A 24,928-nucleotide genomic window follows, 5' to 3' on the forward strand; every position below is an offset into this window, starting at 1 on the left:
AACTTCCGCGATCAATCACCGCTCTTTTCTTTCGGTTTCGGTGATGAGGCGTTTTTAAAGGACGACACCTCGCGCGCCTTTTCCAGCAGCACATTAAAGAAACCCACAGCCGGTACACTTTCACGTGAAAACATTCCTTCATCTTCCTCAAAAGCATCCCATTGGAAAGGATGTGCGAGTCTCCCTACCTTACCAGACCCCGTGCTCTTAACCCATTTACTGTAGAATGGCGCGAGCTGCTGTTAAAACACTGGCATCATTCACATCACTCTACTCATTTCATTTATTGCGCAGTGTGTTGGTAATGTACAGATTAAGTTTTATGACAAGAACAAATGAATGCACACACCGAACTCTAAATCATGGTGGAAGGACACCCACTGTTGGCATTACAAGCATAACTAACAATCAGACCTTACTTCACAATTACTTATAAAGAGGCTGTTAATACTTGCCTAGAAAAAGTACACCTTGGATCCATACTGCCGGCTGTCACAGCTCCAGAACAGAAATCAGCAAAAATTCACTTAAAAAAATGTAAACGCCCTTTTTTTCATAGATCCTCTAAAAAAACAGCACATATTTACTAATACAAAGCCAAACATGTACATGGTGTGTATATCTGAGTCCCAGGTTTTAAAACGTGTTCTTGATTTTGGCAGCCACGAGGACCAGGATCTCTCCAGTCTTCTTTTGCCAGTTGAGGATGTGCTTGGACTCGGCGCACCACAGCTCTCCGTGGCGGGGTTCTGCATTTTCACAGCGCTTTTTCACCTCCTCCTGCTGCTCCTGCGGGAGAAGACAAAACAAGAGAGGTTTCCCAACACTTCTAAACACTACCACCAATGAGTTGTTTATGCCAGAAGATACGCTGTCATTTCTAGGTTGGCACTGGCCTGTCCTTTGGTTGAGAAATCGAGGAAATATTTAAATAAGTTTAAACAGCATCTGCTTCACCTTAGCCAGTGGGTTACTGTAAGATATCAACATGCAAAATTGGTATTAGTATTGGTTATGTATTGGAATGATGCATCAGGCCATACAGTATGGACCACCTGAGGCTGAGATTAGATTTATTACACGTGAAACTGGGCACGTCTGTCAGGATTTTGTCAGTTCCATTCTGTTTGGCTATCTGCACATCCAAATTTACGCACTTCCATGCACAGTTTTAATATGAAAACAGTTCTCCGCTTACCAAATTATCCTGTGGTGTGGGGTGTGTTTAACTGATGAGGCTTCAGCATTGCACTAGATGCAGTAGCATTTCATTTTGCCATCATTTATGTATACATATAAGACTGAATCCGGGGCTATTAAATTGCTTGGGGCTAAGCAGACAGTTACATCAGTGGTTGTGTCCTACTGAAATGACCATGTTGCATTTTGGGATGCTGTATATCACGAAGACAGGAATAGTACATCATCTGGGTGTCTTTGGCATACTGAAGAATTTCATGTTCATCACATAATGCAAATTTTCGACAACTAAATCACAACAAAACTGAAATACTGATGCTTAAACTCAAAGAAAGCTGCTTTATGAGAAGCTTGGCTCTTCAGCTTTATGTACCAAACCTTAAGTACAAAACCCTGAGCTCTGTTTTATCCCACATGTAAACACAGTCACTAAAGTAGCTTTTTATTATCTGAGAAATATTGCTAAAGTCAGGCCTTTTTGCTATCTCAGAGCGATGCAGAAAACTTGTTCATGCATTTGTTACAAGCAGAGTTGATTACTGTAATGCTCTTCTTACTGGGCTCCCTAAGAAAACGTTACATCCTCTACAACTCGTACAAAACACAGCAGCACTGATTCTAAAAAAGACGAGAGAGCTTGTATCACTTCTATTTTGAAACAATGCACTGGCTACCTGCATCTTTTATATTTAAGTTCTGCTACTAGTTTTTAAGGCTCTAAATATGTTATATGGGCAAAAGTATTAGGGCACCTACACATTACACCTATAGGAGCTTTTATTTTATCCCATTCTAAATCCATAGGCATTAATACAGAGTTGGTTCACCTTTACAGCTATAACAGTTTTCACTCTTCTGGGAAGCTTTCTACAAGATTTTGGAGTGTGTCTGTGGGAATGTTTGCTCATTGGTCCAGAAGAGCATTTGTGAGGTCAGACACTGATGTTGGACGAGAGGGCCTGGCTTGCAGTCTCCGTTTTAGTTAATCCCGAAAGGTATTCGATGGGATTGAGGTCAGGGCTCTGTGCAGGCCAGCCATGCCTTTATGGACCTTGCTTTGTGCACTGGAGCACAGTCATGCTGGAACAGAAAATGGCCTTCCCCAAACTGTTCCCACAAAGTTAGAAGCATACAATTGTCCAAAATGTCTTGGTATGCTGAAGATACCCTTCACTGGAACTAAGGGGCCTAGGCCAACCCCTGAAAAACAACCCCATAGCATTATCCCTCCTCCACCAAACTTTATAGCTGGCACAATGCAGTCAGGCAAATGACGTTCTCCTGGCATTCACAAAACCCAGACTCGTCCATCAGACTGCCAAGTGGCGGCGTGCTTTACACCACTCCATCTGACACTTGGCAATGCGCTTGGTGATGTAAGGTCTGCATGAAGCTGCTTGGCCATGGAAACCCAAGGCATGAAGCTCCCGGCGCACAGTCTTTTTTTTTGTTTGATGTTAATGCCAGATGAGGTTTGGAACTCTGCAGTTACTGAGTCAGTAGAGCATTGGTGACTTTTATGCACTATGCGCCTCAGCACTCAGCGACCCCACTCTGCAACTTTACACTGTTTGTCATTTTGTGGCTGAGTTGCTGTGGAAGCGTTTGGGAACCACTCTCAATAATACCACTCACAGATCATGGAATATCTAGGAGGGAAGAAATTTCACAAACTGACTTGTCCCAATCCAGTTTCGTGGCATGCTGTTAGAGTACAATGCTCAAATTAAGTGAGCTCTTTTGAACAACCCATTCTTTCACACGTTTTTAAAGGCAGACTGCATGGTTAGTTGCTTGATTTTATGCACCTGTGGAAATGGGACTGAATCAAACACTTTAATTCAACAATGAAGAGGTGTGTCTCAACACTTTTGCCTATATAGTGTGGCTCTAAATAGCTGGCACCCTCTTACATCACAGAATGTCTGTCTGTTTATGTTCCAGCATGTGATTGTAGATCTGTATTTCATTTTCTCATGATTTTAAATTAATACTCAATGTCTTATAGTACTGTGAAGCTTTATCACTTGTATGTAAAGCACTTTGAGCTGCCACCAGCATGAAAAGTGCTATATAAATAAATATTATTATATAAATAAAGATTATTACACTGGGTAGAAGCTTTATTGCACTTACCTCTGTCCCATGTTGGAGCTCAAACTTATAGAACAATGCCCAGGCGTCACCCAGGTCTGGCTCAATCTTCACTGTGCGAAGGAACCATTCTCTAGCTTTGGTTATCTTTCTTTCACTCCAGAATAGCCTACAGGTCAGACACATACACTGATCATGTGAACTTTTTAACACAAAGCATTATAAAAAGGTGTGAGCCAAAAAAAACCTGATCTAGCTGATCTGTACCGTTATCAGCATTACAGTATGATTACTAATGCAAAAACAGTGCCTTACGGTAACTAAAATGCATAATCTGTTTTATGCAATCGTAAGCAAGAACACTACTACCTCTAACTTTTTGCCTGCACACTGGACATATAATACATACAGCTATCATAAGACATCTTGTACTGTTCTGATAGACAGATACAATCTGTCCAGTGTTGAAGTATGCGCACTAACTTTATGCTGTACAGACCTGCCCTATATTTACTGCCTTGTTTGTCACTGCCCTGCACTTTAGTATCGTTGTGTGCACAATGTATGTTGCATCAGTGAAACAGTAAGAAAGCTTTTTGTTGTCATATTCAGATATGATAAAGCTGAACTGAATTGAATGTGAAGTTTCAGAGTTATTTTAAAGCATGGAGCCTTACTTTGCAACAGCCAGGAGAACATGGGGATCATGCTCGCATTTCTTCAGAGCATCGACACTCTTGGTCTTTCTTTGTGGCCTGGCCTCCAAAAACACAGCCTCAGCCCAAAGGATGCCTGTTAAAAGAGGACAACAGGGACCTGAAAGATGGTATCTCTATTCTAAGAGTGTTAAGCAGCTGAGAGTGTGTACAGCTGAGAGAAAAGTTACATCTGAAAGAGTGGAAATTATATAAATATGTACTTGACTTAAGACTTATACATCTATTATTTGTTCAGTTTTTGTGAGGCCTGTTTGTGGGAATGTCTGTTGTGCCTCTTTCCTTCTGTGGTTTTCAGAACACCCAGATACATGGAGGGCAACTGTCTCTTGAGAGGACTGTTGTGATTGAGATAAGGACTTGTTTATGCACAGCTATCCTGGGAGACATGGCGATGTGACCAGAGAATGTGGAACTGGGTATAGCTTTTGTGAGGATTTGAAATTTTACAAATAATTAATTTTAATATGCCTCTGAACCAATAGTTAACTTTTACTCCAACAAATTTGTAACTATAAACATATTTTATTTAATTTACATTCAATTTGTATAAAAGAATAACTGCTTTATCCACACCAAGTCAACAGAGACCAGTGGGCCACTTGTTTTGGATTTTCTCCATTATGGTTTTCTAACAGTCAAATTTTGTGCTGGAAAAGTAGAAGACATTAGTGGCATTTGTGTCTTCCCCTTTTGGTCATCTTTGGTTCCTTCTGAATCCATCATTATTGAGGGTTTAATTATGCATCAAGACAGGGGTCCAGCTCTGGACCAGTGTCTAGCACAACTTGGTGTTTTCCCTGCTCAGGAACACTTGATTCAACTCTATGGTTAGTTTACAGGTTTAGCAGATGTGTTTAAGCAGAGAAAGAACCAAACCATGCCTGCTGGAAAACAGCCTACCTGAGTTGGGGCACTCCTGTAAGGCTTTGGCCATCAGTGTGTTCGCAATGTTCTTCAGGCCTGCTCTATATTCCAGTCGAACGGACTCCAACCTGAGAGATGGGAAATAAGATCAGGTTGTTATATAGTGTTGTAGCCATGGTTTGTATTGAGTTCTATGTGCAACATCTTACCAGAGCTCTGGGGTTTGTGGGTTCTTGAGGCGAGATTTCTCCAGAATGGCACGGGCCCGTGTCAGCTGTCCCACTCTCTCCTCCAAGCAGGAAAGCAGCAGCCACAGAGGCATGGAGTGAGGACACTTCTTCAGCTGAAAAAGAAAAGCTGCCTAATGAGACCAGCGTAATATGGAGAGTCACTGACATCCGTCTTGTGGTTCTGGCAGTTTATAGATTTGCGACAGAGATGTGTGGCAATGGACACTTCGCATCCTGAACAGATTTACCTGCTCTTATTATGCACTACATTCAGGTCTCGCAAAAACTCACTAAATAGGACTATTTCATGCCTTGCCATAAGTGTTCAAATAATTTTATAGACTAAAAGTTCTTTATAACTGAGCTAGATGCTGCCTACACCCCTTTATCTGACATTTTGTACTTACCCCCTGGTTGTAGGCATCACGGGCCCTGTCCATGTTCTCTGACTGCTCCTCGATCTGACCCTTCATCATCCAAAGCTTGGGGAAATCCTCATAATGCCTCAGGGCCTCAGAGCACAGCTCCTGGGCTGCTGCAATGTTCCCCAGCACCCACTCCAACTTTACAGACTTCATAAACACCTGCAGAAGGAAAAAGAGTTGGTCTGCTTTTGAAATGCCTGGTCCTCACACGTTAGGCTGCTTCATCAGTCTCAAACCAAGGACCCAAGGGGAAAAGACTCCATCACAGTCTTCTGCCTTAAACCACATAATATATATATATATATATATATATATACACACACATATATACACACACACACACACACACACACAGTAACTTTTAAAGTATTAAGAAATACCCCACCCAAATATTACTTTTAAATGTTATGTTTAGATGTTAACCACTGACAGGGAGAAGTATTATTTTACTATTAAATAAATTAAAATAGGAACATTTTTAAAAACTACACAATGGAAAATGCTCCTGAAGGGTTCACATAAGGTTTTCAACATTTCCCGTAGGTTGTTCCAGTTTCAATAAATGTGGAAAAGACAATAAAAGCAGTATTTGGTTTTGAAAACATTATCCCTTTTGCTGAGCGCTGCCAAGTACCTGATGGAGTGAGAACTGCTGACGCTATTTCCTGGAGCAAGGACAGAAGACAAGCCCAAACAAAACTTTTTGGCAACCTCTGCATCATTAACTTTCAAACATCCCAACTCTGTTTAGATAGAAGAGAGGACACTAATCTGCTCTTAACCTTAGGTCATGTTCCAATTACTATCTGGATCACTACTCAGGCTCAGGCGTTTTTAGTTCTGATTTTCTGAACCAACTCCAAAAACTTACAACACGCAAAGCAGATGAAAATTAAAAGGGTCCCATCAAAACATTTTTGGTAGTTGATCCTCTGCACACTGAATGAATGTTTCATTATGAAGAAATTAATATTAATCGTCTTTAATTTGATTTAGTGCAGCACAGTACGTAAAACTGAGATCAAAATATCACAATACTCACAGTTTTTGACTATGTTTTTTAACGTAGCACTACTGGATTTTTTTTTTGTTTTGTTTTTAAGTCAAGATATGTACTGTGTATCATGACAGTTTCTTCAGATATTATGATATTTTTGCCATATTGCTCAGCACTACTTCAGACTATTCATATAACCAACTGACAAACCAAAGAAACCTCCCCAAATAAAAAAGAACCTCCCAACATTTAATTAGAACAGCACATCAGATTAGCATTTGAATTTGCTGATGGTAGAAAACACTGGAGCACGGAGCCCTTGACTTTAGCTTTATAGTAGCTAAATAGGTGGTCGGACAGATTAAGCACAGGAATAAAAAAGAGAAAGGGAGGACGATTAGAACACACCACACAGACACAGTCTGTCTCTTGTCAACTTGTCAAGCTGAACAACTATGTGAATGTGTGTGCGTGCATGCATGCGAGTCAGAGAGAGTGAAAGACTGAAAGAAACAGACTTCTTAAGCTGCACACACTTGTCGATTCTTGCTCTTCACTTGTTGGCCTACTTCATATGTAGTCTCCAGCAATACATAAGGATTTATAATCATCAGTGACAATGTCAACATAGTGGGAGGGGGGGTTGATATGGAAACATTAAAGTCCTCCGAACACCAAAATGTTCATTAATACATCTTTATGGCTCAGTGTCATCAAGACACTTGTCAGAAGCTCAGAAGAAGATCAGAAGCTGTCACTTACAGAGACTGTTTCATCAACACTCTTATTGAATAAATATATGTCATACTGATATTTTTGAAGCATCAATGGATGGGGAAGAGTAACAAAAGCAAAATATGAAAGCTAAACATTAACACATCAATTAGGTTTGATTCCTGCAGTGCCATATACTCTGCACAATAAAGGATGCCCGAGAACACACAAACTCACTGCTGTCTATAAAATAACACTGGACAAACATCATTCTCTATTTATTCACAGTTAACCTACTTTATGTAACCTTAGTTGGTTTTCTTAGCTGCTTTTGTAGGAAGATTCAACTTTAAAGTCTAAAGCCATAAGGGAAACTCCACTTCCCCCTGAGACCCGTACCAGCAGGCTTCAGAGTGTTGAAATGTCCCCTCTGGGCTCTACAGTGTAGGCCTGGGTTACATAAGCTGGAAGATGGATCACCGACCGACGACAAAAGAACAGTCATTAATCTCTCTGAACTGTGAAACTCTCTTAACCATCAGAAATGTGAGAAAAATGCAAGCATGGGTGAGAATCCCAGCAGAAAGGAATCTTTTGGAATGGTAAACTGCCCCCTTCCCTGCCAAGCTGTGAGTAGGTCACGTACCCTGGCGGTGGGAGCACTACTACGGGCTTTGGCCAGTAGCCTGCGGGCTCTTTCATACTCGTTATTCTCAGACTCCAGCTTCACAGCAGCCAGCCAGATCTCCTCACTGTTGGGATTGGCCTGGGAGAAGAGATAGAGAGGTTTTAGCTTAAGGTTAGGCCAAAGGGAAGACACGTGGTTCAAAATAGGCTTACAACCATAAAGTAACAAGAGAGCCTAAACAGAAACTGGCAATAGAAGACTGTAAACAAAATGACAAAAACTAGTATACAACCTTACAACAAAGTTAAATTATGTGACAATAAGGGTGCTTTCTAACTGAGTGTGGAAAGAACACAGATTTGGGGATTCACCTGGAAGGCCAACGCCAGAATGCTTCTAGCTGCTGGGACATCTCCAGCCAGCCACTTGGACTTGGCCCCCATCAGCCACAGGACCTCCGCCTTGGGACAGTGAGCTACTGCCCTCTGTAAAAGAGCCTCCAGAGACTCTCTGACCGGGGGAAGAGAGAAAGAGTTTGGGACACATTTGGGGCTTTCTTGCAGATAATGAGCAGCTCATTAAAGTTCAGGAAAAGATTAGCAGCTGCATGGTCAGGGTGACAGAAACGGAAAATCAACTGTACTTCATGAAAACTCAATAAAGCCATCAGTGGAAACCACATATTATACCCCAAATGACCTTGACCAATTCGTAGTAAAATGAAAGGAACAGAAATATTGTTATCTGTCTTTACTGATAGCTAGTCCATGTTGGGGCTGCAGTCTTACCTTGTGCCATGACTCTTCTCAAAGTAAGCTGCACGCAGCCACACACTCTTTTTGCTGGGGAAGACCTGCAAGGCGTGTGCATAGATGGCACGAGCACACTCCAATGCACCGTGGGCCACACACTGAGGTACACGTGCACAATAGATTATGGTCAAAATGTATCAATCCATGTTAAAATTATATTTTAAAATGTATTAAACTTAAGTGTTGTATAAAAATATGATTTGAGTGCCAGGTATACCTTTTTCCTAATTTTTCAAAAACCATTTTAGTTTCTTACACTCTCTGCATCCTCCATCCATGTGTGTTTGCAGTCCTCCTCCTCAATACCAATACCAATCACAGCTCTGATCACAGCCTGACACGTAGCCACACTGCCTGCCTTATCACACTCTTCAGCATCCTAGAAGTGACAACAGGATAAGAATAACGAAGAAATGAAGCATATTAGAGCATATTTTTAAGATAAGCCAGTCTGGCATTGCATGAGTGTTATTTTTTCAATTCAACAGTAGTCAGATTCTTGATTAGAAGTTTGTTTTATCTGTTGAGACTTGAGTCAGTAAAGGAAAATGTGGGTGCTGTCATGCCATTTCATGGTATATCCTTAACAATCTGTCTGAGACAAAGGATATTTTGGAGGGAGACTTGGACACAGACTGTGTTTTTGTCACACATGATAATTTCCTGAAGGTGCAAAAGAGGCTTGCCAGGGTGTACTGGCAGAGAAAAGTAAGCTTTTCAACTTTTGTGTCTGTGAAGCTCTCTGCAGCGGCATGCTTTTTGAATAAAAGCATACTGCGTAACATATGCCATCATGTTCTTGCATAACCAGGCCTGCTCCTCTGCTCTCTTAGATCCAGAACAGAGCTTTGGGATTAGTCCTTTGATGTTGTCTCTTTTGTATGTGTGCTGAACCTGTCAATACACAGCCAATGCAAAAGAACAGAAAAGAAGCACTGGCTGGATCAGTTACGATAAGCACTGGACTTGATGGCATCAAGTGTGATGTTTACAAAAACCAGATTGCTGTGGCTGTTCTGGTGAATAAATATTCATTATATTAACAACTATATTTACTGAAGTCAAAATAACTCGCACATTTCCCTGTAAAAGTCCAAACTGAGCACTGAATAAAAGAACCACCCACCAATAAAACATTCATGAATTCTAAGTCATTCTTTATGTTTTTCTGGCAAAAGCAAGCCCTGACTGAAAGAGAAATTTTAACTTAAAATCATGTTTTCACTTCAGCATTGCTTTTGGAACTGTTAATCTTTTTCAGTTTTCATTCAGCAAAAACATCTTTTTTGGCATTTAAAACTGAAACGTATTGCAAAATATAGGGAAAATTTCAAAAAGCAATTTGCAATAACAGATAATTAGGAAAACAAATACAACATAAATAGGACTGCTCATGTTTCTCAGAGAACATCTTCCATGTGTTCCTTCCAAACAAAGGAAACAAATTTTGCAAGTTCGTTATCCATAGTGAAACATGTGGCTATCCTGAATGAGCATGACTGACCTGAATCCATTGTTCACGATTGATCTCGACCCCGTTGGCCCTTAGTGAGGTGATGGCTCTGTCAATGATCTTCTCTACCATTTGCGTGTTGCCATTGGCCTCCTCCAGCTTGGCAGCAGTGATCCAGATGTGCCGGTCAGTGGGGATGTTTTCACGAGCCTTGTTCAGAACCCGCCTGGCGTTCTCATACGTCTCTAATCGTGCCAGGGCGAGCCAAAGCTGTGGCAGAAACGGGACTTTTTTTTATTAGAGAGGCCTGTTTTTTTATTTCACAAAACAGGTTTATGGGTTAAAATGAGTGAGTGACAGTGTGTACCTCCACACTGGTTGGGCAGCACTCAACAGCTCTGCTTAACATGATTCTGGCATCCTCAGGCTCCTCCAGTTCAACAGCTGTCTTCCACAGACGCACAGACTTCGATACATTCTCCAGAGCTGCAGTGACACACACACACACACACACACACACACACACACACACACACACACACACACACTTCTTTTATCACAAATGGTGAATGCAACTGTTTACACCTTGTCTGATCTGGTACTGGATTCAGGCATTTGCGGAGAAGTCAATTGTGAGAGGTTTAAAAAGCATTTGAACGGTAAAATACAGCTAAACTGCACATAATTATCATGGTAATAATTTAATGAATCTATTTGTACTAAGGGGTGCACCAGTACCGACACCATGTACACATTCTTCCTAAGGTACCAGCCACAAGTAAGTACAGAGAACGCAACATTAAAACATAACTGAATCAGCCATCTTTTAGCAATCCCTCATCTCCTGCGGCGTAGTCAGTTGCTGACTGAATTAATGTTAGTCCAGGCTGTTACTGAGGGCATGAACATTAGCGAGACATGGAAGGAACAGCAGGTCTCTTGGGGTAACTCGTTAGCCTTCAGCACAGTAACCCACTAGCTAGACTAGTGCCCTCTCAACACTGCTTGCAGTGCACCGCCATTGGCCAGCTGCGTCAGACAATGACTCGCCTTAAGCCAGGCATACGGCAGTATTTACCAAACTTCAACAGTCTAAACAATTCAACATTAACACATTTTGAATAAAAACAAACAAACAAACAAACAAAAAACAGTATTTCAAACTTGCGTCAGTTGGTTCTTATTGAAAGTGCAAGTTATTCTTGAATAATAAGCCACTGTTAACTGACAAAAATAAGTTTTCTTAAGCATCTAAAGTTGGTTTATTAGAATACATTTGTTATATTTGTATATTATTGGGGCATAAATTTCCCACTGCCATTCATTCATGATTACACAGAACAAAGCTTTTAATAAAGTAAAATATTTCAAAAGTGGAATTGTATTAAAAATTAGGCTCTACAGCCACCTATTGAGCAGGTAGGTTAAACAGCGTTAGTATCAGTACTCTGTATAGGCAAATGATAGGCATATTTTAATACCGTGGTTCACGTGTGCGTATTGAACTGTAGCGGGCCTACTGAATTGTTCAATAACATACCGTGTAACGTTGCATCCCTAGTGCATCTCTATTTGTAATTTATGCAAGGTTTCCCTGGATGCAAGAATTTAATTTGTACTGTTTTGCTAGTAAAAAAATGATAAAAGTATAATCTTACAGTCAAGGTCACCACAAATTATGAAGGCAGTCATATTTTTGCATCAGGGCTAGCTTAAACAAACTCAAGTATGAACAATCCAGGTATGGTCTGGCGTGCTGATTATAAACTTAAAAAGGTACACAACCTTGCTTTGTTAACCATTTTGCATATCTTCATACACATTAGGATTATCATCGTATATTCTCAGCTGCTTTTCGTGTACCTACAGAAGGTGCAACATGTTTAAGAATATGATTATGATATTCATTCCTAAATGGTCCCAGAAATAAACTGTACTGTACCGAAAGACAAAAATAATTTTACAGCCAAGTTCCACATTGCAGATTTAGCCCACTTCTAATTGTGGCAGCTTGGTAGTTTGATGTCTACAGAAGGCAAAATCTCTCGTATCTGCCCCACATTTGAGCAGAAAACAATGTTGGTAAAAAACTTTTAATTGCAAATTAAAGAACCAATAAGCATAAAAAAGTTGATTCAAATAACATTCAACAACAAATAATCCAACCAGCTGTTAAAACAGACTAGTTCAGCAAAGCATTATGAACATGAAACTAATCTAAATCCACTTAACTGTACAGACTCTACATGAGAATCTTATTATAAAGCTATCAGCCCTATCTGGATAAATACAGTGATCAAAACGAAACAGGGTTGTTTAGACTTGGCTCTCACGAGGACAGGCAGACACAGTGAGTTCTAACAAGCCAAAGTTGAGCGAGTCATTAAAAATGAGGAAGTAAGTCATTTGTCTCTGTCACAGAGATATGCTGCTGGGAAGAGGACAAAAGCAAGTCGAAGACAGAAGAAAGAATAAAGAGGATGAAAAGTGAAAGAGAGAACAGAATACAGAGGCAGGAGTGCGAGTTTTAAATTAAACAAGACAACAACAACAAAAAAAATAAAGCAGCTTTGAACACTGTAGGAGGGCCAAAGTATTTTTAATGGGAAGCCTCTCGGTCACTGACCTTTTCTCAGCACTCGTTTCTTGGCTCTGATGTCAGTCTCCAGCTCAGCTGCTCGAATGTAGATGCGCACAGACTGGGGAAGATGTCGCACAGCCTGAGCAACGACTGCTTTCGCTGTGTCCCCCGGCTGCAACCGTGCAGCCTCCAGCCATACGTCTTCGCTCTGCAGAGAGAAGACAAACATACACCATTGTTTTACTATCTTTATGAAGGGTTTCAACTGGGTTTCAACAATGCCTTAACAGTATTTAATAGCTAAGCACACCATTTTAACATGAACTTAATCTTTACTCAACCTAACCTTAACCCGAGGGATTATAAAGAAGTTATAATAGATAAAAACGCATCTGCCCTTATTCATCAAAGTTGTGTACGGGTCAAATCTGATCCCAAAATGAGCACGTGCAAATTTCACTCAACCTGTAGGTACTGTTTTGTTATTAATCAATCTCTGGCATATCTGTATGATCAAACTCACATCTGGTAGCCATGTATATAAATTTGAGCTCAGAAGTTTAACAACCTGAAAAGTTTGATTTTCAGACAACTTACCAAAACTATTATCAATATCATCTATAATACCAATAATAAGAATAAAAATAGATAAATATGGTGAGCAGTGCACTCATTGCTCGACCTCAAACTCTGCATACGAGCACGGCCACTGAACGCTGCTGTTTTGATGGCTCTGTACTGAAACATCTGTGTGAATTAGGGTGTGCTTCATGTAAATGATATGTAAATGAGGCTGGTGCTTGATTTCACACGCTGAAGTTGATTCACCATCTGCGTTCAAATCTGCTTGTTTTCTGCTTGTTTACATGTCATACAAAAGTTTCATAAATCAGACAGAGTAGTCGAACATCATTAAAGGTGGTCAAATCGGCACTCTTTTTTGCTACTTTGATGAATAAAGGCCATTGCATTTTATCATCAGGGAAAAGATTTGATACCCGCAATCAGTAATCCATAAAATAAAACCACATACATAAGATCATAAGTATATAAACATATGGTGGCCAGGTAAAGTTGTTCATCAACACACAGCTCTACCATCACAAACCTCCAGTACAAAAACGTAATTTCACTCATCTCACCAAGATCTATTAAAACAGATAACAGCAAATATTTCGCACAGTCAGATCAACAAGTCCCCACTATGTCATTACTTGGACTAATCAGTTGCTCTCATTTACAATAGAAAACCCCACACTGAAGACTCATTGCTTTTCTTAGTTTAGTGTCTTTCTTTTTTAACACAGCAGACTCAACACATCGGCTAATTTTCAAGTCCTCTCTGTGGTGTCAAAGTGATCTAGTGCGTTGTAGCAGAAGAAAACAAACAAATTATGCACAGGCCAGCAAGAGTGGAACTGAGAACCACTTATTTATAGCACAGATTGCTGTTGTTAACTAAGAGTTTTAACACTGTAAAATCTGTTTAAAAAGAGTACTGGATCATCTTTCTTAAGGCAGCACTGTCATTAGTTCTCCGGCACAGTAGGAAGCTGTGCTGGGCTTTACTCTATGATTAATAAAGCAGTTGAAATTTCGACAGATTTAATGAAGCTATCTTCGCAGCCAGGGCAAAGGCCTTGCTCACCAGAAACTGGTAACAGATTGACTTCATTAATCTTTTGCGTGTGTGTGTTCATGTGCAGCGCAGTCATTCTCAGCTTCCCTTAAATCAAAACAAGCTTTTGGTCAGTGTCAATTAACTGAATTAAAGGGCTCGATCTTCTATTGTAGATAGAAAAAAGCGGGTCTTAGTAGAGGGCATTCACCCGCACTGTGTACTGGTCAACTGATTTGGAGTGACAGGTCTTCTGAATCACTCAGCATGAACTGCCCCAACATTGTGGCACATGGCGTAATGAGTTCAGCTTTGTAGTGGCATATCTGATGGTGTGTGAGTCACATTGCTTTTAAATTATTAAATGTAACATGTTTAGGTTTCTGAGCCAAACAATATAACTGTTATTTTGCACACTGAAGAACATAAGTTTACTTTGTTTATGCTGTACCACCTTTGGGTTTGTAGCAGCTAGTGCTAACTGAGTTCAACAGTGTCATCTAGCGCTAACTAGCCTAGAACTGTCCTCTAGGGCTAGAGGCATTCTGTGGGTAGAAACAAGAAAAGACTGACAAAACAGTATAACAGAATGTAAAGGCCAACCATGACAACTTTATTCCCTTTTGTAGTGAATAAACATTACCGTCTATCAACTATCTCACGAGAAAAGTAACTTGTAGCTGGCAGCAATAAGAGGTATTTTTCACTCTTTACTGTGTGTATGCCAGTGCTGCGTTATGTCCCTCAACCCACAGCACCGCATATTCAACAACGAGAGTGCATGTGAATGCCCTCTTCTTACACCCACCCCCATGAATATGTGCCAAAAGTAAGTAAAAAGCAGAAGAAAGATTTCAGAAGCAAAGAGCGATTCCAGGAGCAAAAAATGTATTAGCAAAATCAACATAATTTAACTCATAATTTGTATTTGCAACATATTTTGGACATTTCGATAATTAACATTTTGCTGCTGGATTGTATTACTTTATTCAAAACTTCTAGTACAAAATTACCTCCACAGAAGTCTCTCAGCAAAGGCAAGTCATCACAGCAACTCGACGCTCTGTATGAATGCAGCCCTTTAGCTCTTAAACTCACTCTCTCACTCTGCCCCCTACTGGACATATTTTTGCTCTTTCATCTGAGCAAGTTTTATTTGTTCTGAAGTCTGTGGATTTATAAATGTAATATAACTTAACATTTATGTTTAAAATGTCTTTCTTTTGTTATCTTATTACTTTTGACTACCATCATATTTCAGTTCAGTATTTATACAAGTGTGTCTATATGTGAATGTCGAGAGTTTGACTGACCTTAGGACACATCTCTGTGCCTTTCATGATGAGATTTCTAGCCACCTGCAGTTTCCCTGTCACCTCCTCCAGACGTGCTGAGGCTATCCAGGCAGGGGGGTGGTGAGGATTTGTCTCTCGCACTGACTTCAAAAGCAGACGTGCTTTCTTAATGTCACTGCACACAATCACAAACAATAAAATCTTCCAGTGATCATCAGATGGCCAACAAAATCTTGTAGAAAAAAAAATGATCATCAATTCTGAACAGAAATACATCCAAAAGTTTTTTGTAGGCAGATTCATTACAAACTAATACTTAAATAATAAACAAATTTATTATAAAAAAATTAAAAAGTGACCTGATATCTCCTCCATAGGTAGGGATCATTGAGTTGAGGTCTGTGAGATAGCCTTTAGGGTCTACCACTGTCTGCCCACTGACCGAGTCAGACACCTGCAGACATTGTAACAAAAGCTCTAGAATTCAGCCATTATTCATACATTTATACACAACACTGAATCTTTTCTCTAGTTTTCTAGGATACAGGATAAATCCAGTTTCAGTACAGGAAGATATAATAAATAATCGCAGAAAAGCATATGTTAGAATAAAGGTACATGAATAAACCTTTAATCAACACCACTGGTCTAATCAAAGTGAAATGCTCGGCAAATATAGTATTCTAAAACCGAGCATTTTTTTAACAGTCTTATCTGTCTCAAATGCTAAGTAAGGCAAGGGTACTATAAGCATGATTTACTAAAGCATTTAGTATGGGGGCTCCCAATCACCAAGTAACAGACTCATACTCAGCCAGAGAAATTTTTAAGCATACAGGCTAAAAAGTACGATTTATTTGGCAGAGAATATTAATTTATTACTTGTATAACACTAAAAATCACAACTTTGTCTCTTACATAATTTTGGGTTTACATACAAAATGTAGTCTTCAAACTAAGGGTATAACAATTACAATAACTATCAAAAAATCAAATTTGTAACAGTGTATCAAAACTTAAAACAGCATCCCAATATGAACTTCACTTTCTTCTACGTGGCTCTCATCAATAATCTTTTGTGGACGCCTGGGAGCAATCTATAAGAGTACGGTGGGCAGGGAGATTCAAGGGGTTGCAATTGTTGCATCTCTAGTATGCATGCAAAGCTGTGCATGGCAAACATTACCATACAACACAAGGCACATATTTTTGTATGTGTTATTTTTGTTGTATCAAAAAATATATTGTATTCCAGACAATTTGATCTATTTCCAGATACATATTTGTGCCATTTTTTGGGCAATGTATTCCACAGTCATTACACCATAGCAAAGACCAAAAATTAAGAAGAACCAGTTTCTGTGATTACTAATGTTTTGAGTGACATATAAAGATATTACAAATTAAAATTGTGCAAAAATGTTATCATTAGGTCAAACTGTGTGGTAAACATAGGCATTACTCTGTGTCTCCTGTAAAATAATATCAATGCATGTCAAAGTAATCTGCAGACAAAAGAAAAGCCTGTGATTTCACCAATTACTGATTATCTGCAAATGGTACAGATTTTGAAAGTGCTGACCAACAGTATACCTGACTGAGCCTCATGTCCATCAAAGTGTTTCTAGCCTGACCAATCTTCCTCATGTCCAACTCTCCAGCCCCTGGTGTCATGCCCCCTGGGTATGGTGTATTCAAGCCCCCAGGGAATGGTGTGTTCAAACCAGCAAATTGCTGTGGGGAAAAAAAACAACCAAACAAACAAAAAAAAACAAACTCAAATATACATTAAATAATTTTGGTACTGGTAATAATGGTAATAACTAAACATCGTAATTATGGGTGGTATCGGTCTGATACCATTCTTATTTAATCGTTCTCATCAAAAATTCACTGATACCAACATTCTGATATCACGTGATACCGTGTGACATAAGCCTCATGAACGCTGCTGTGCTAATGGACAACGACAAAGCTGGCAATGAACCTGGCTCTGCTCGCACAGATAAGTCTTACTGACTCTGTTACTGTAGGACCCAAAGCTTTTAAACACACACAAACACAATCACAACCACAGGTGACCACACACATTGAACACCTGGAGGTAAAAAAAGTCAACATTTCCTACCATCTAAGTCCATCTATGCTGACTTAACTGTGTCTGACTGAATAGAATTTATTACAAATAAAAGTTGATCTTTTAAATTGTTTTTGTAGAATAGGCTGTAGAGAGACCGAATTGTCCTTTTGTGTACATCACCACATGGTTTTAGCTTCAGTAGACAGTGTGGCATGAGTTAGCAGAGCTGCTGTAGCTCAGTTTCTTAAGGTGTTTGCTCAGTACTTGGTGTGCAGCGTGTTATTTTTGAATGAAACAGCTTTATTTGAAACAGTTCATGGACAGAGCTGTCTGTACAAGACGTTTTCACTCTGAAAGCGCTGACCAACAGTATACCTGACTGTACCATGGACCATGCGTTTTTGTACAGCTTGAGTATATAAATCATAGGCTTTGTCTGTACATGATGGAGTATTCAAATTACAGTGTACCAAAGACCATTTTTTCTAAAATTGTATGTCTGGCTTTAGTAGAGATGAAACGGTTACTGGTTTCACAGTAAACCGCGGTAAAATTAATGATGGTTAGTAGTACCGTTTGAACTTTAAAGTATCGTTAAAATGGCGGTCGATTACCGCGGTGTGAAAAACTCGCTGTACAGAGTCAAACAAAGGTAGAATCATTCTCTCAGATGCAGCTCTGTGTGTGTGTAGTGGGGAAGTGGGAGGGGGAGAGAGTGAGAGGGAGAGGGAGAGGGCGAGGGAGAGGGAGAGGGAGAGAAGGGAGAACATGGCGGAATGTAGTGACAGAGATTCGGAGATATTTCAGCTTTCTAAGAAGACCTGTCTTCTTAGAAAAGTCTGACTTTTGGTCATATTTTGGGTTTTATAAGAATGCAGAAGGAAAGTTAATTGAAGATGACCACCCTGTCTGCAGAACATGCTGAAAGAAAATAGCGGCGAAAGGGGGCAACACGTCAAACCTTACGAGTCATCTTCGCGACCACCACCCGCTACTTTTTAGAGAACGCAAGGTTAACTTTAACATAGAAGTCTGTGGGGACTTCGAAATAGAAGAAATGTCATGGTTTGTGTGGTTTAACTTATGCTTATGGTTCGATAATATTATAAAATGAAGCTTTTAGAGTAACTAACAAAAAAAAACAAACAAACAAACAATCAGTGAATCAACTGTGAATCGAAACTAAAGCTTTTAACACATATTTCTGTAGAGCAGTGTCTCCAAAATCTCTGAGTTAAGTCACACAAGCTCTGGAATGAGACTGCAAAAGTTCAATCTGCACAGCTCCCCTTTCTCGTCTCGCTTGCAGAGTTTATTTTCTGAGAAGAGAATAACACTGTCTCAAATCACTCAATGTCCCCTACATAGTGTGCTACTTTTCAAACAAACACAATCATCATTAACTAGCAGTTGAGTTTTAAATAGGGAATTTGTAACCTATTGTTAATGTTGATTATAGAGGACTTAGTCAAACATTTCCTGCACTCTTTGGGTGAAGGATTTGCTATTTCATGATCCACAAAGTGCACTACATAGGGAAGATAGTGTGCTTTGAGACGAGACCTTGCGCTAATAAATGCTGTGTGCTGCTTTTAGGAAAAGCAGAGTTTCAGAGATTAAACTTTAGGAGTGTTTCTGCCACAGGTCAGATGCATGTTAATTTTAAGTTATGTTTTAGTTTTAAAATGCTTTTAGAGAAGCAGCTCCACAAGTGAAGACACACTGTGTGAGTTCTACACTGTCAGCAGCTCACAGCATGGTCACGCAATTCCTCTGTGATTTTGGCTGTTTTTCCTGGTGCACTGTATTGATTAGGGGTTCAGCGCCACAACGGCACAATAATGCTGCAATTGCAGTTAGGACAGAAATCCCCCGAGTGCAACACTTCTTAGAAGTAGTAAATTTTCCATTAAGACCCACCTCAGAGTTGGTCGAGATTTAATTCTCTATGCAGGGAAATCCCTAGTTATTGTAATTAATAATAATAAATAATAATAATAATAGTGATAATTATAATAATAATAATAACAGTAATAATAATACATTTGCTATTCTTTTGTTTACAGAGTATTACAAGTATTGTAAGTAATACAAAAGTAATACTACAAATGTACTGACTATATTTTTGTTAATGTTTATGCAAACAAAAAGTGCATATTGCTGCCAATTCTATTTGTGTTCATTTATAAAAGTTGGTGAAACGAGTTTCAGTTTGTGTATCAGTATTTATTTATTTATTTATTTATTTTACTTTTCAACACATTTGAACAATATTGCGATAATACCGATGATGGTGATAATTTTGGTCATGATAATTGTGATATGAAATTTTAATATCGTTTCATCTCTAGGCTTTAGAGGACATTCAGGCTGGTGTTGAAAGAGACCAATGAGGAGCATCGAAACTATAAAATGTAATCTACCTACAGCTGAACAGAAGCGATTCTATGACGTGGAACAACACCCACTATTCACCACTGCAGCGCTACTTGTTCAAAGGTAACTAATGTAACAGTTAGCTAAAGAACTCCATTTAAAATCAGCTAGATTTTAATGATTTAACTGTTAGCGTACACGGCAGCACAGAGTCACAGTGGGTAGCGCTGTCGCAGGAAGGGCCTAAGTTCAATTCCCTGATCGTTTGCATGTTCTTCCCGTGTCTGCGTGGGTTTCCTCCCACAGTCCAAAGACACCCCCTAGCACCCCCTACCCCCTGCCGAAGACCCAGAAGGATAAGCAGCTTAGATGATGTGTGTGTGTGTGTGTGTTAAGGTACATATTAACACTAAGGCACTTATTTCCACTAAGGACCAATTGATTCTTAGTAGGTAAATCATTACAGTATCAGACTTGGTAGTCTGAGTCCTAAAAATATGTACTCTTACTCGATCTGAAAAAAATGGAATCGATGCATCCCTAATCAAAACATAAATAAAGACGCTATGTGTATTTTTTTAAAAAGCAGTAGGCTCTCACCCCTTGAAGGGGGTCAACTGTGGTATGGTTTTCTCCGGTCTGCAAGTGCTTGGCGAAGAAGCTATCCGGTACAGGTGTGAGTTTCTCATATCGGGGGTTCCTCTGTCTCTTGTTCCTTGCATCACCCACATCTGGAATACTCAACCACTCCTCTTCAGTCACCTCAGCAAGCTTCCTCTACACAAACACAGAAAAGAAAAACTGTATGTCACTGATATTTTTTGTTCATTTATTACACTTCTTAGAATAGTAAATGAAACAATTTAAATAGGTTACATAGATCAACAAGACAAAACACCAGATCAAAAGAATCAGCATATATACCTTCAGATCTGAGAACTGCTGTTGGATCTTGGGACGCTCCATACGATATTTCTCTATCTCCTCTTTTTCCCTTAGCTCTCTGTGGAAATCCAAAGTTAAAAAAAAAATATCATATGAAAAACAATGGGAAGGAATCAGAGTGGCTGGGGATAAGATATATAAACAGATAGTTGCAAAAAGAGGTATAGTTTAACAATTACATACTCAAGAAATTATTTGCAAGAAATACAAATAACTTTTAATATGCAAAAACAAATATTTATATTGTCTCAGTTGATATTTATAGTATGACATCAAACTAAGTGCTGACTTATAATGCATAATAATGGCAACTGTTTTACAAATGGGGAAAGTTGTCATACCTTCTGTTTTCTAACCAAAAGGAAAGTTTCAGCCCTGACAGTGTAATGGTAGTTTGGTACACAGAAGTACCTCTGTTTTGAGGAGAGAGAGAGAGAGAGAGAGAGAGAGAGAGAGAGAGATTACCTTCTCTCCTTCCGTCTCTCATCCATCCGCTTGTCCAATGCTGCATAAATGGCATCTGCCTCTTCATCATCCTTCTCATAAGGCCCACTGGAGAACAGGCTACCAGCATAACCATTAAACTATAGGACATAAAGATAAAACCACCGTTTTTCCACTGAATAGATAAACAATAAAATTGCACACAAATAAAAACATGGTCTGCACACTCACTGCTACTGATAACTCTTCTGTGCAATATGCACAGTACAGTATATATTTTTGGCCTTCCCATGCAGAAACATATGTAATGCCTATGTTATGTCAAAATGCAGACTCAAGTACAAACAGCATTCATCAGGTACTGACACAGACATTTTTTGTTATATGTAAACATTTACAATAATTAATTGCATATTTATTCTAATTAATAACAGATAAGGGACAACATGAAGATCAACAAAGCTCAGCAGTGTGAAAGCAGCCTAAAAGTTTGTCAGACCAGTGTGTGCATTTGGAAAAGTGTGAGGTCTCTTTTTTGTATCCAGCTACCTCATCATAGTTGGTGTCATTCAGATCCTCGTCATCATCATCCTGGCTCTTCTTCATCTGATCCCCCACTGTTCTCTTCCCTGGGGGAGCATGACGGTCATCCACCGGGTCATTGGCATCTCGAGCGGGACCAATGTCAGAACGTGTGGTGAAACCTGTGGCACTGCAGGCAGAAAGCAAAAAACGTACAACTACTGCAAGCTAATTTTTCATTTCAAGTTACTTTTTGTACATGGCTAACCTTGTAGCCAGAGAAGGAAAATATAAATTCAAACAAAAATTGTGGTAACAGATTAGCAACTACTGACTTTTCCTTTAGACACTAAGGCTACGTTTACACAGCAGGTAAAAGTGGCCCAAATCTGATTTACTCACCAAATCCGATTTTTTTGTTTGGCTGTTCACATTATCTTTTAAATGTAACCTGTATGCGACATCAGTCTGAACAGATCAGCTCCTAAACCGACCCGCGTGCGCAAAAGAACAGTGCTTCACGTGGCGGCTTGTCCAGAGGTAAACAGTCATGACGGCCAGTGAACGCCAGGCGCTCCCGCAGCTTTCAGTTTCGTCTTCGCCAGCATCACAAGAGCGAGTATAAAATTCCAGTGGTTGACAGCTGGACTCATCACCCACAATGTGTTCGAGTTCGCCGTAAAAAGGGTGCGTTATTCGGCCACTTCTTTGGGTCGTGTCCTCGGATTCTTTTAACTGTTCTCTGACGCTGCAGCCTCGGTCTTTTCGGCCGCGATGCCGCTTCGTTTGAACACGGAACGGTTTGATGAGTCTCTTCTAATGTTTTGGTACAGAAACATCAGACTAAATGTTTGAGTCTCAGCAGCGCGAAATTATGACGAATGTCGAGTTGGACAGACGTAAAAGTCGCATGAATTCCGATCTGGCTGTTCAGACTGAGTCGCATTGCCGCAGATCGGATACGTATCGGATTTCAGTACCACATATGAAAGCGTTTCAAATCGGAATTGAAAATGTCAGATTCAATGCGTTTTTTGCTGTTCACACTGCCACACAGATGACACATCTGTGTCACATTTGAGGAAAAAGATCGGATTTGGGCCACTTTTACCTGCTGTGTAAACGTAGCCTAAGGGGCCAGTGAACCTAATCTGATCACTTCTCGAAACATGGTGTCCCTACTATCGACAACATGTTACTGTAGCCATGATCACACCAGTAAGTGACGTTTGTTTTACATCTATTAAAAAGCCTACAGATGGTCAAATTCATACTCTAAGACTAAAAATCGGATACCACAGTAAATCGATTACGGATCAAAACACGTCAGCCAATTAAGAACGAGTCTCCACTGTCTCCTCCTCATATTTGCACTCAAAAAGTTTTTCTCTCTAAAACTAGAGGAAATAATATAGCATAAGTGTAATAATGGAAATGCCTTAAGTGGTTTACTGCACAACAGGAACAGCATGAACTTAGAGTTAAATGGAGGTATAGTTAGTTAGGACCAACCTCTCAGAAAATGAATGAAGTTGCGTTAAGCAAGCACCGTTACGCTAGCGGTAAAAGTTTTTTTCACTGCAGTTACTCTGCGGACGGCAAACAACTTTATCAGATTAATTGACCGTGCACAGCCTTAGAGTTTTGTGGTAAGCTACCTCAGGTAACTTAATTAAGAGCCATCCGATGTAATAATGCAAATGACTAGCTAAAAATGAACTAATGTGGAGATTTTGATAAGTTTAACGCTAGCAAGCTAACACCGTTAGCTTCGCCTCACCCTCTGCCCAGTCCGGGGACATAGCCAAGCGGCGCCGGCATCCCCAGAAACGGTTTCTTCTTTTTGTTGAGACCCCCCATGAGCGGAGAGGCCAGAGGAAGAGCGGCCCCGCCGGCAGCAGCTCCGCCGCCAGCCGCGGCAGAGCTTTTAGCGGCACTTTTCGGAGGTTGCTTGGCTGCTGCACTCGCCATCGCTGTTTCCAGAACAACAACACACGCGCTTCCTCCAGACCTCGAGATCTAGAAGAGGCGCTAGCTTCTCTACAGCGCCTCTGTTGGCAGGGAGTGGTAACACGAAGCTGGACCTTCAGATTAAACTCCAAAAAGTCCCAAAGTCAGACTTGATGACCCCAGCTATTGTGGCTGCAGGTTTTCACTCCAAACAAGCTAGAACACACCTGACTCCACTAATTTAATCAGCTGGTCTTAGTCTTCAAACATTTCATGAGGCGATGTACTCTATAGGAGTGAAAACCAGCAGCCACACCGGCCCTTTGCAGAGAAGATTGGACACCCCTGCCGTACTCTAACATGCTGTGTCTAAAAACCACATACTACCACATTAGATAGTATGTCAAAACCAGTACGCCACCATCAGCAATTCAATCATTACTTTTGTCTGTGTAGTACGGTTGTATGTAGTTTTGGATGCGGTAACACGCTCGACCCAACGTTTTTTTTAAAAGGGGAATTCCACGGAACTGGTTAACTGTAGAGAGACTTACCAACAATGAATTGCGAAGTCTACAACACAAATGCAGCCTTTTTATTTACAACCCCTTTTCCAAAAAAAGTAGGGACGATGTGTAAAATGTAAATAAAAACAAAATGCAATAATGTGCAAATCATTTAAACCCTATATGTGATTGAAAATAGTACAAAGACAACAAATCAAATGTTGAAACTGAGATATTGTATTGTTTTTTGAAAAATATATGCCCATTTTGAATTTGATGCCAACAACACGTTGGGGTTGTACTATCCAAACCACCAGTGAACCTATACACCACGTTTTTGCAATGTTGGTAATGGTAAAACAGTGGTACATTTGAAAAAAAAATCTTTGGGTGTGCCTTACATGTACCAACCGAACTGAATGGCTAAAATAAATGTAATACAAACCTTATGTCAAAACTATCATAAAACAATGAC

The 24,928-nt window shown here is 39.9% G+C and overlaps 1 protein-coding gene across 1 annotated transcript; it reads right to left on the reverse strand.

The window, feature by feature from the left end:
- Positions 1–259: 259 nt before the first annotated feature.
- Positions 260–24,005, reverse strand: prpf6 (PRP6 pre-mRNA processing factor 6 homolog (S. cerevisiae)). Its single transcript, XM_036590815.1, has 21 exons — positions 23,778–24,005; positions 22,025–22,187; positions 21,497–21,615; positions 21,011–21,089; positions 20,687–20,863; positions 17,224–17,364; positions 15,990–16,084; positions 15,649–15,805; positions 12,763–12,925; positions 10,504–10,622; positions 10,188–10,406; positions 8,940–9,062; positions 8,660–8,781; positions 8,243–8,381; positions 7,890–8,009; positions 5,515–5,691; positions 5,087–5,220; positions 4,914–5,005; positions 3,972–4,086; positions 3,337–3,463; positions 260–789 (listed from the first exon to the last, which is right to left on the reverse strand). Exons 1-21 carry the CDS (start codon positions 23,966–23,968, stop codon positions 637–639), a joined length of 2,925 nt encoding a protein of 974 aa, XP_036446708.1. The 5' UTR covers positions 23,969–24,005; the 3' UTR covers positions 260–636.
- Between the last annotated feature and the right edge of the window lie 923 nt (positions 24,006–24,928).

The sequence above is a fragment of the Colossoma macropomum genome, unplaced genomic scaffold (genome assembly GCF_904425465.1).
Source record: "Colossoma macropomum unplaced genomic scaffold, Colossoma_macropomum, whole genome shotgun sequence".
NCBI classification, from domain to species: Eukaryota; Metazoa; Chordata; class Actinopteri; order Characiformes; family Serrasalmidae; genus Colossoma; species Colossoma macropomum.

Excerpts from the sequence above, each read along its gene's own strand:
- prpf6 (XM_036590815.1), bottom strand. The coding sequence starts at position 23,968 with ATGGCGAGTGCAGCAGCCAAGCAACCTCCGAAAAGTGCCGCTAAAAGC. Across the intron at positions 22,188-23,777 it reads GTCCCCGGACTGGGCAGAGG|TGCCACAGGTTTCACCACAC; the intron begins GTGAGGCGAAGC and ends TTCTGCCTGCAG. Across the intron at positions 3,464-3,971 it reads GTTCTCCTGGCTGTTGCAAA|GCTATTCTGGAGTGAAAGAA; the intron begins GTAAGGCTCCAT and ends TCTGACCTGTAG.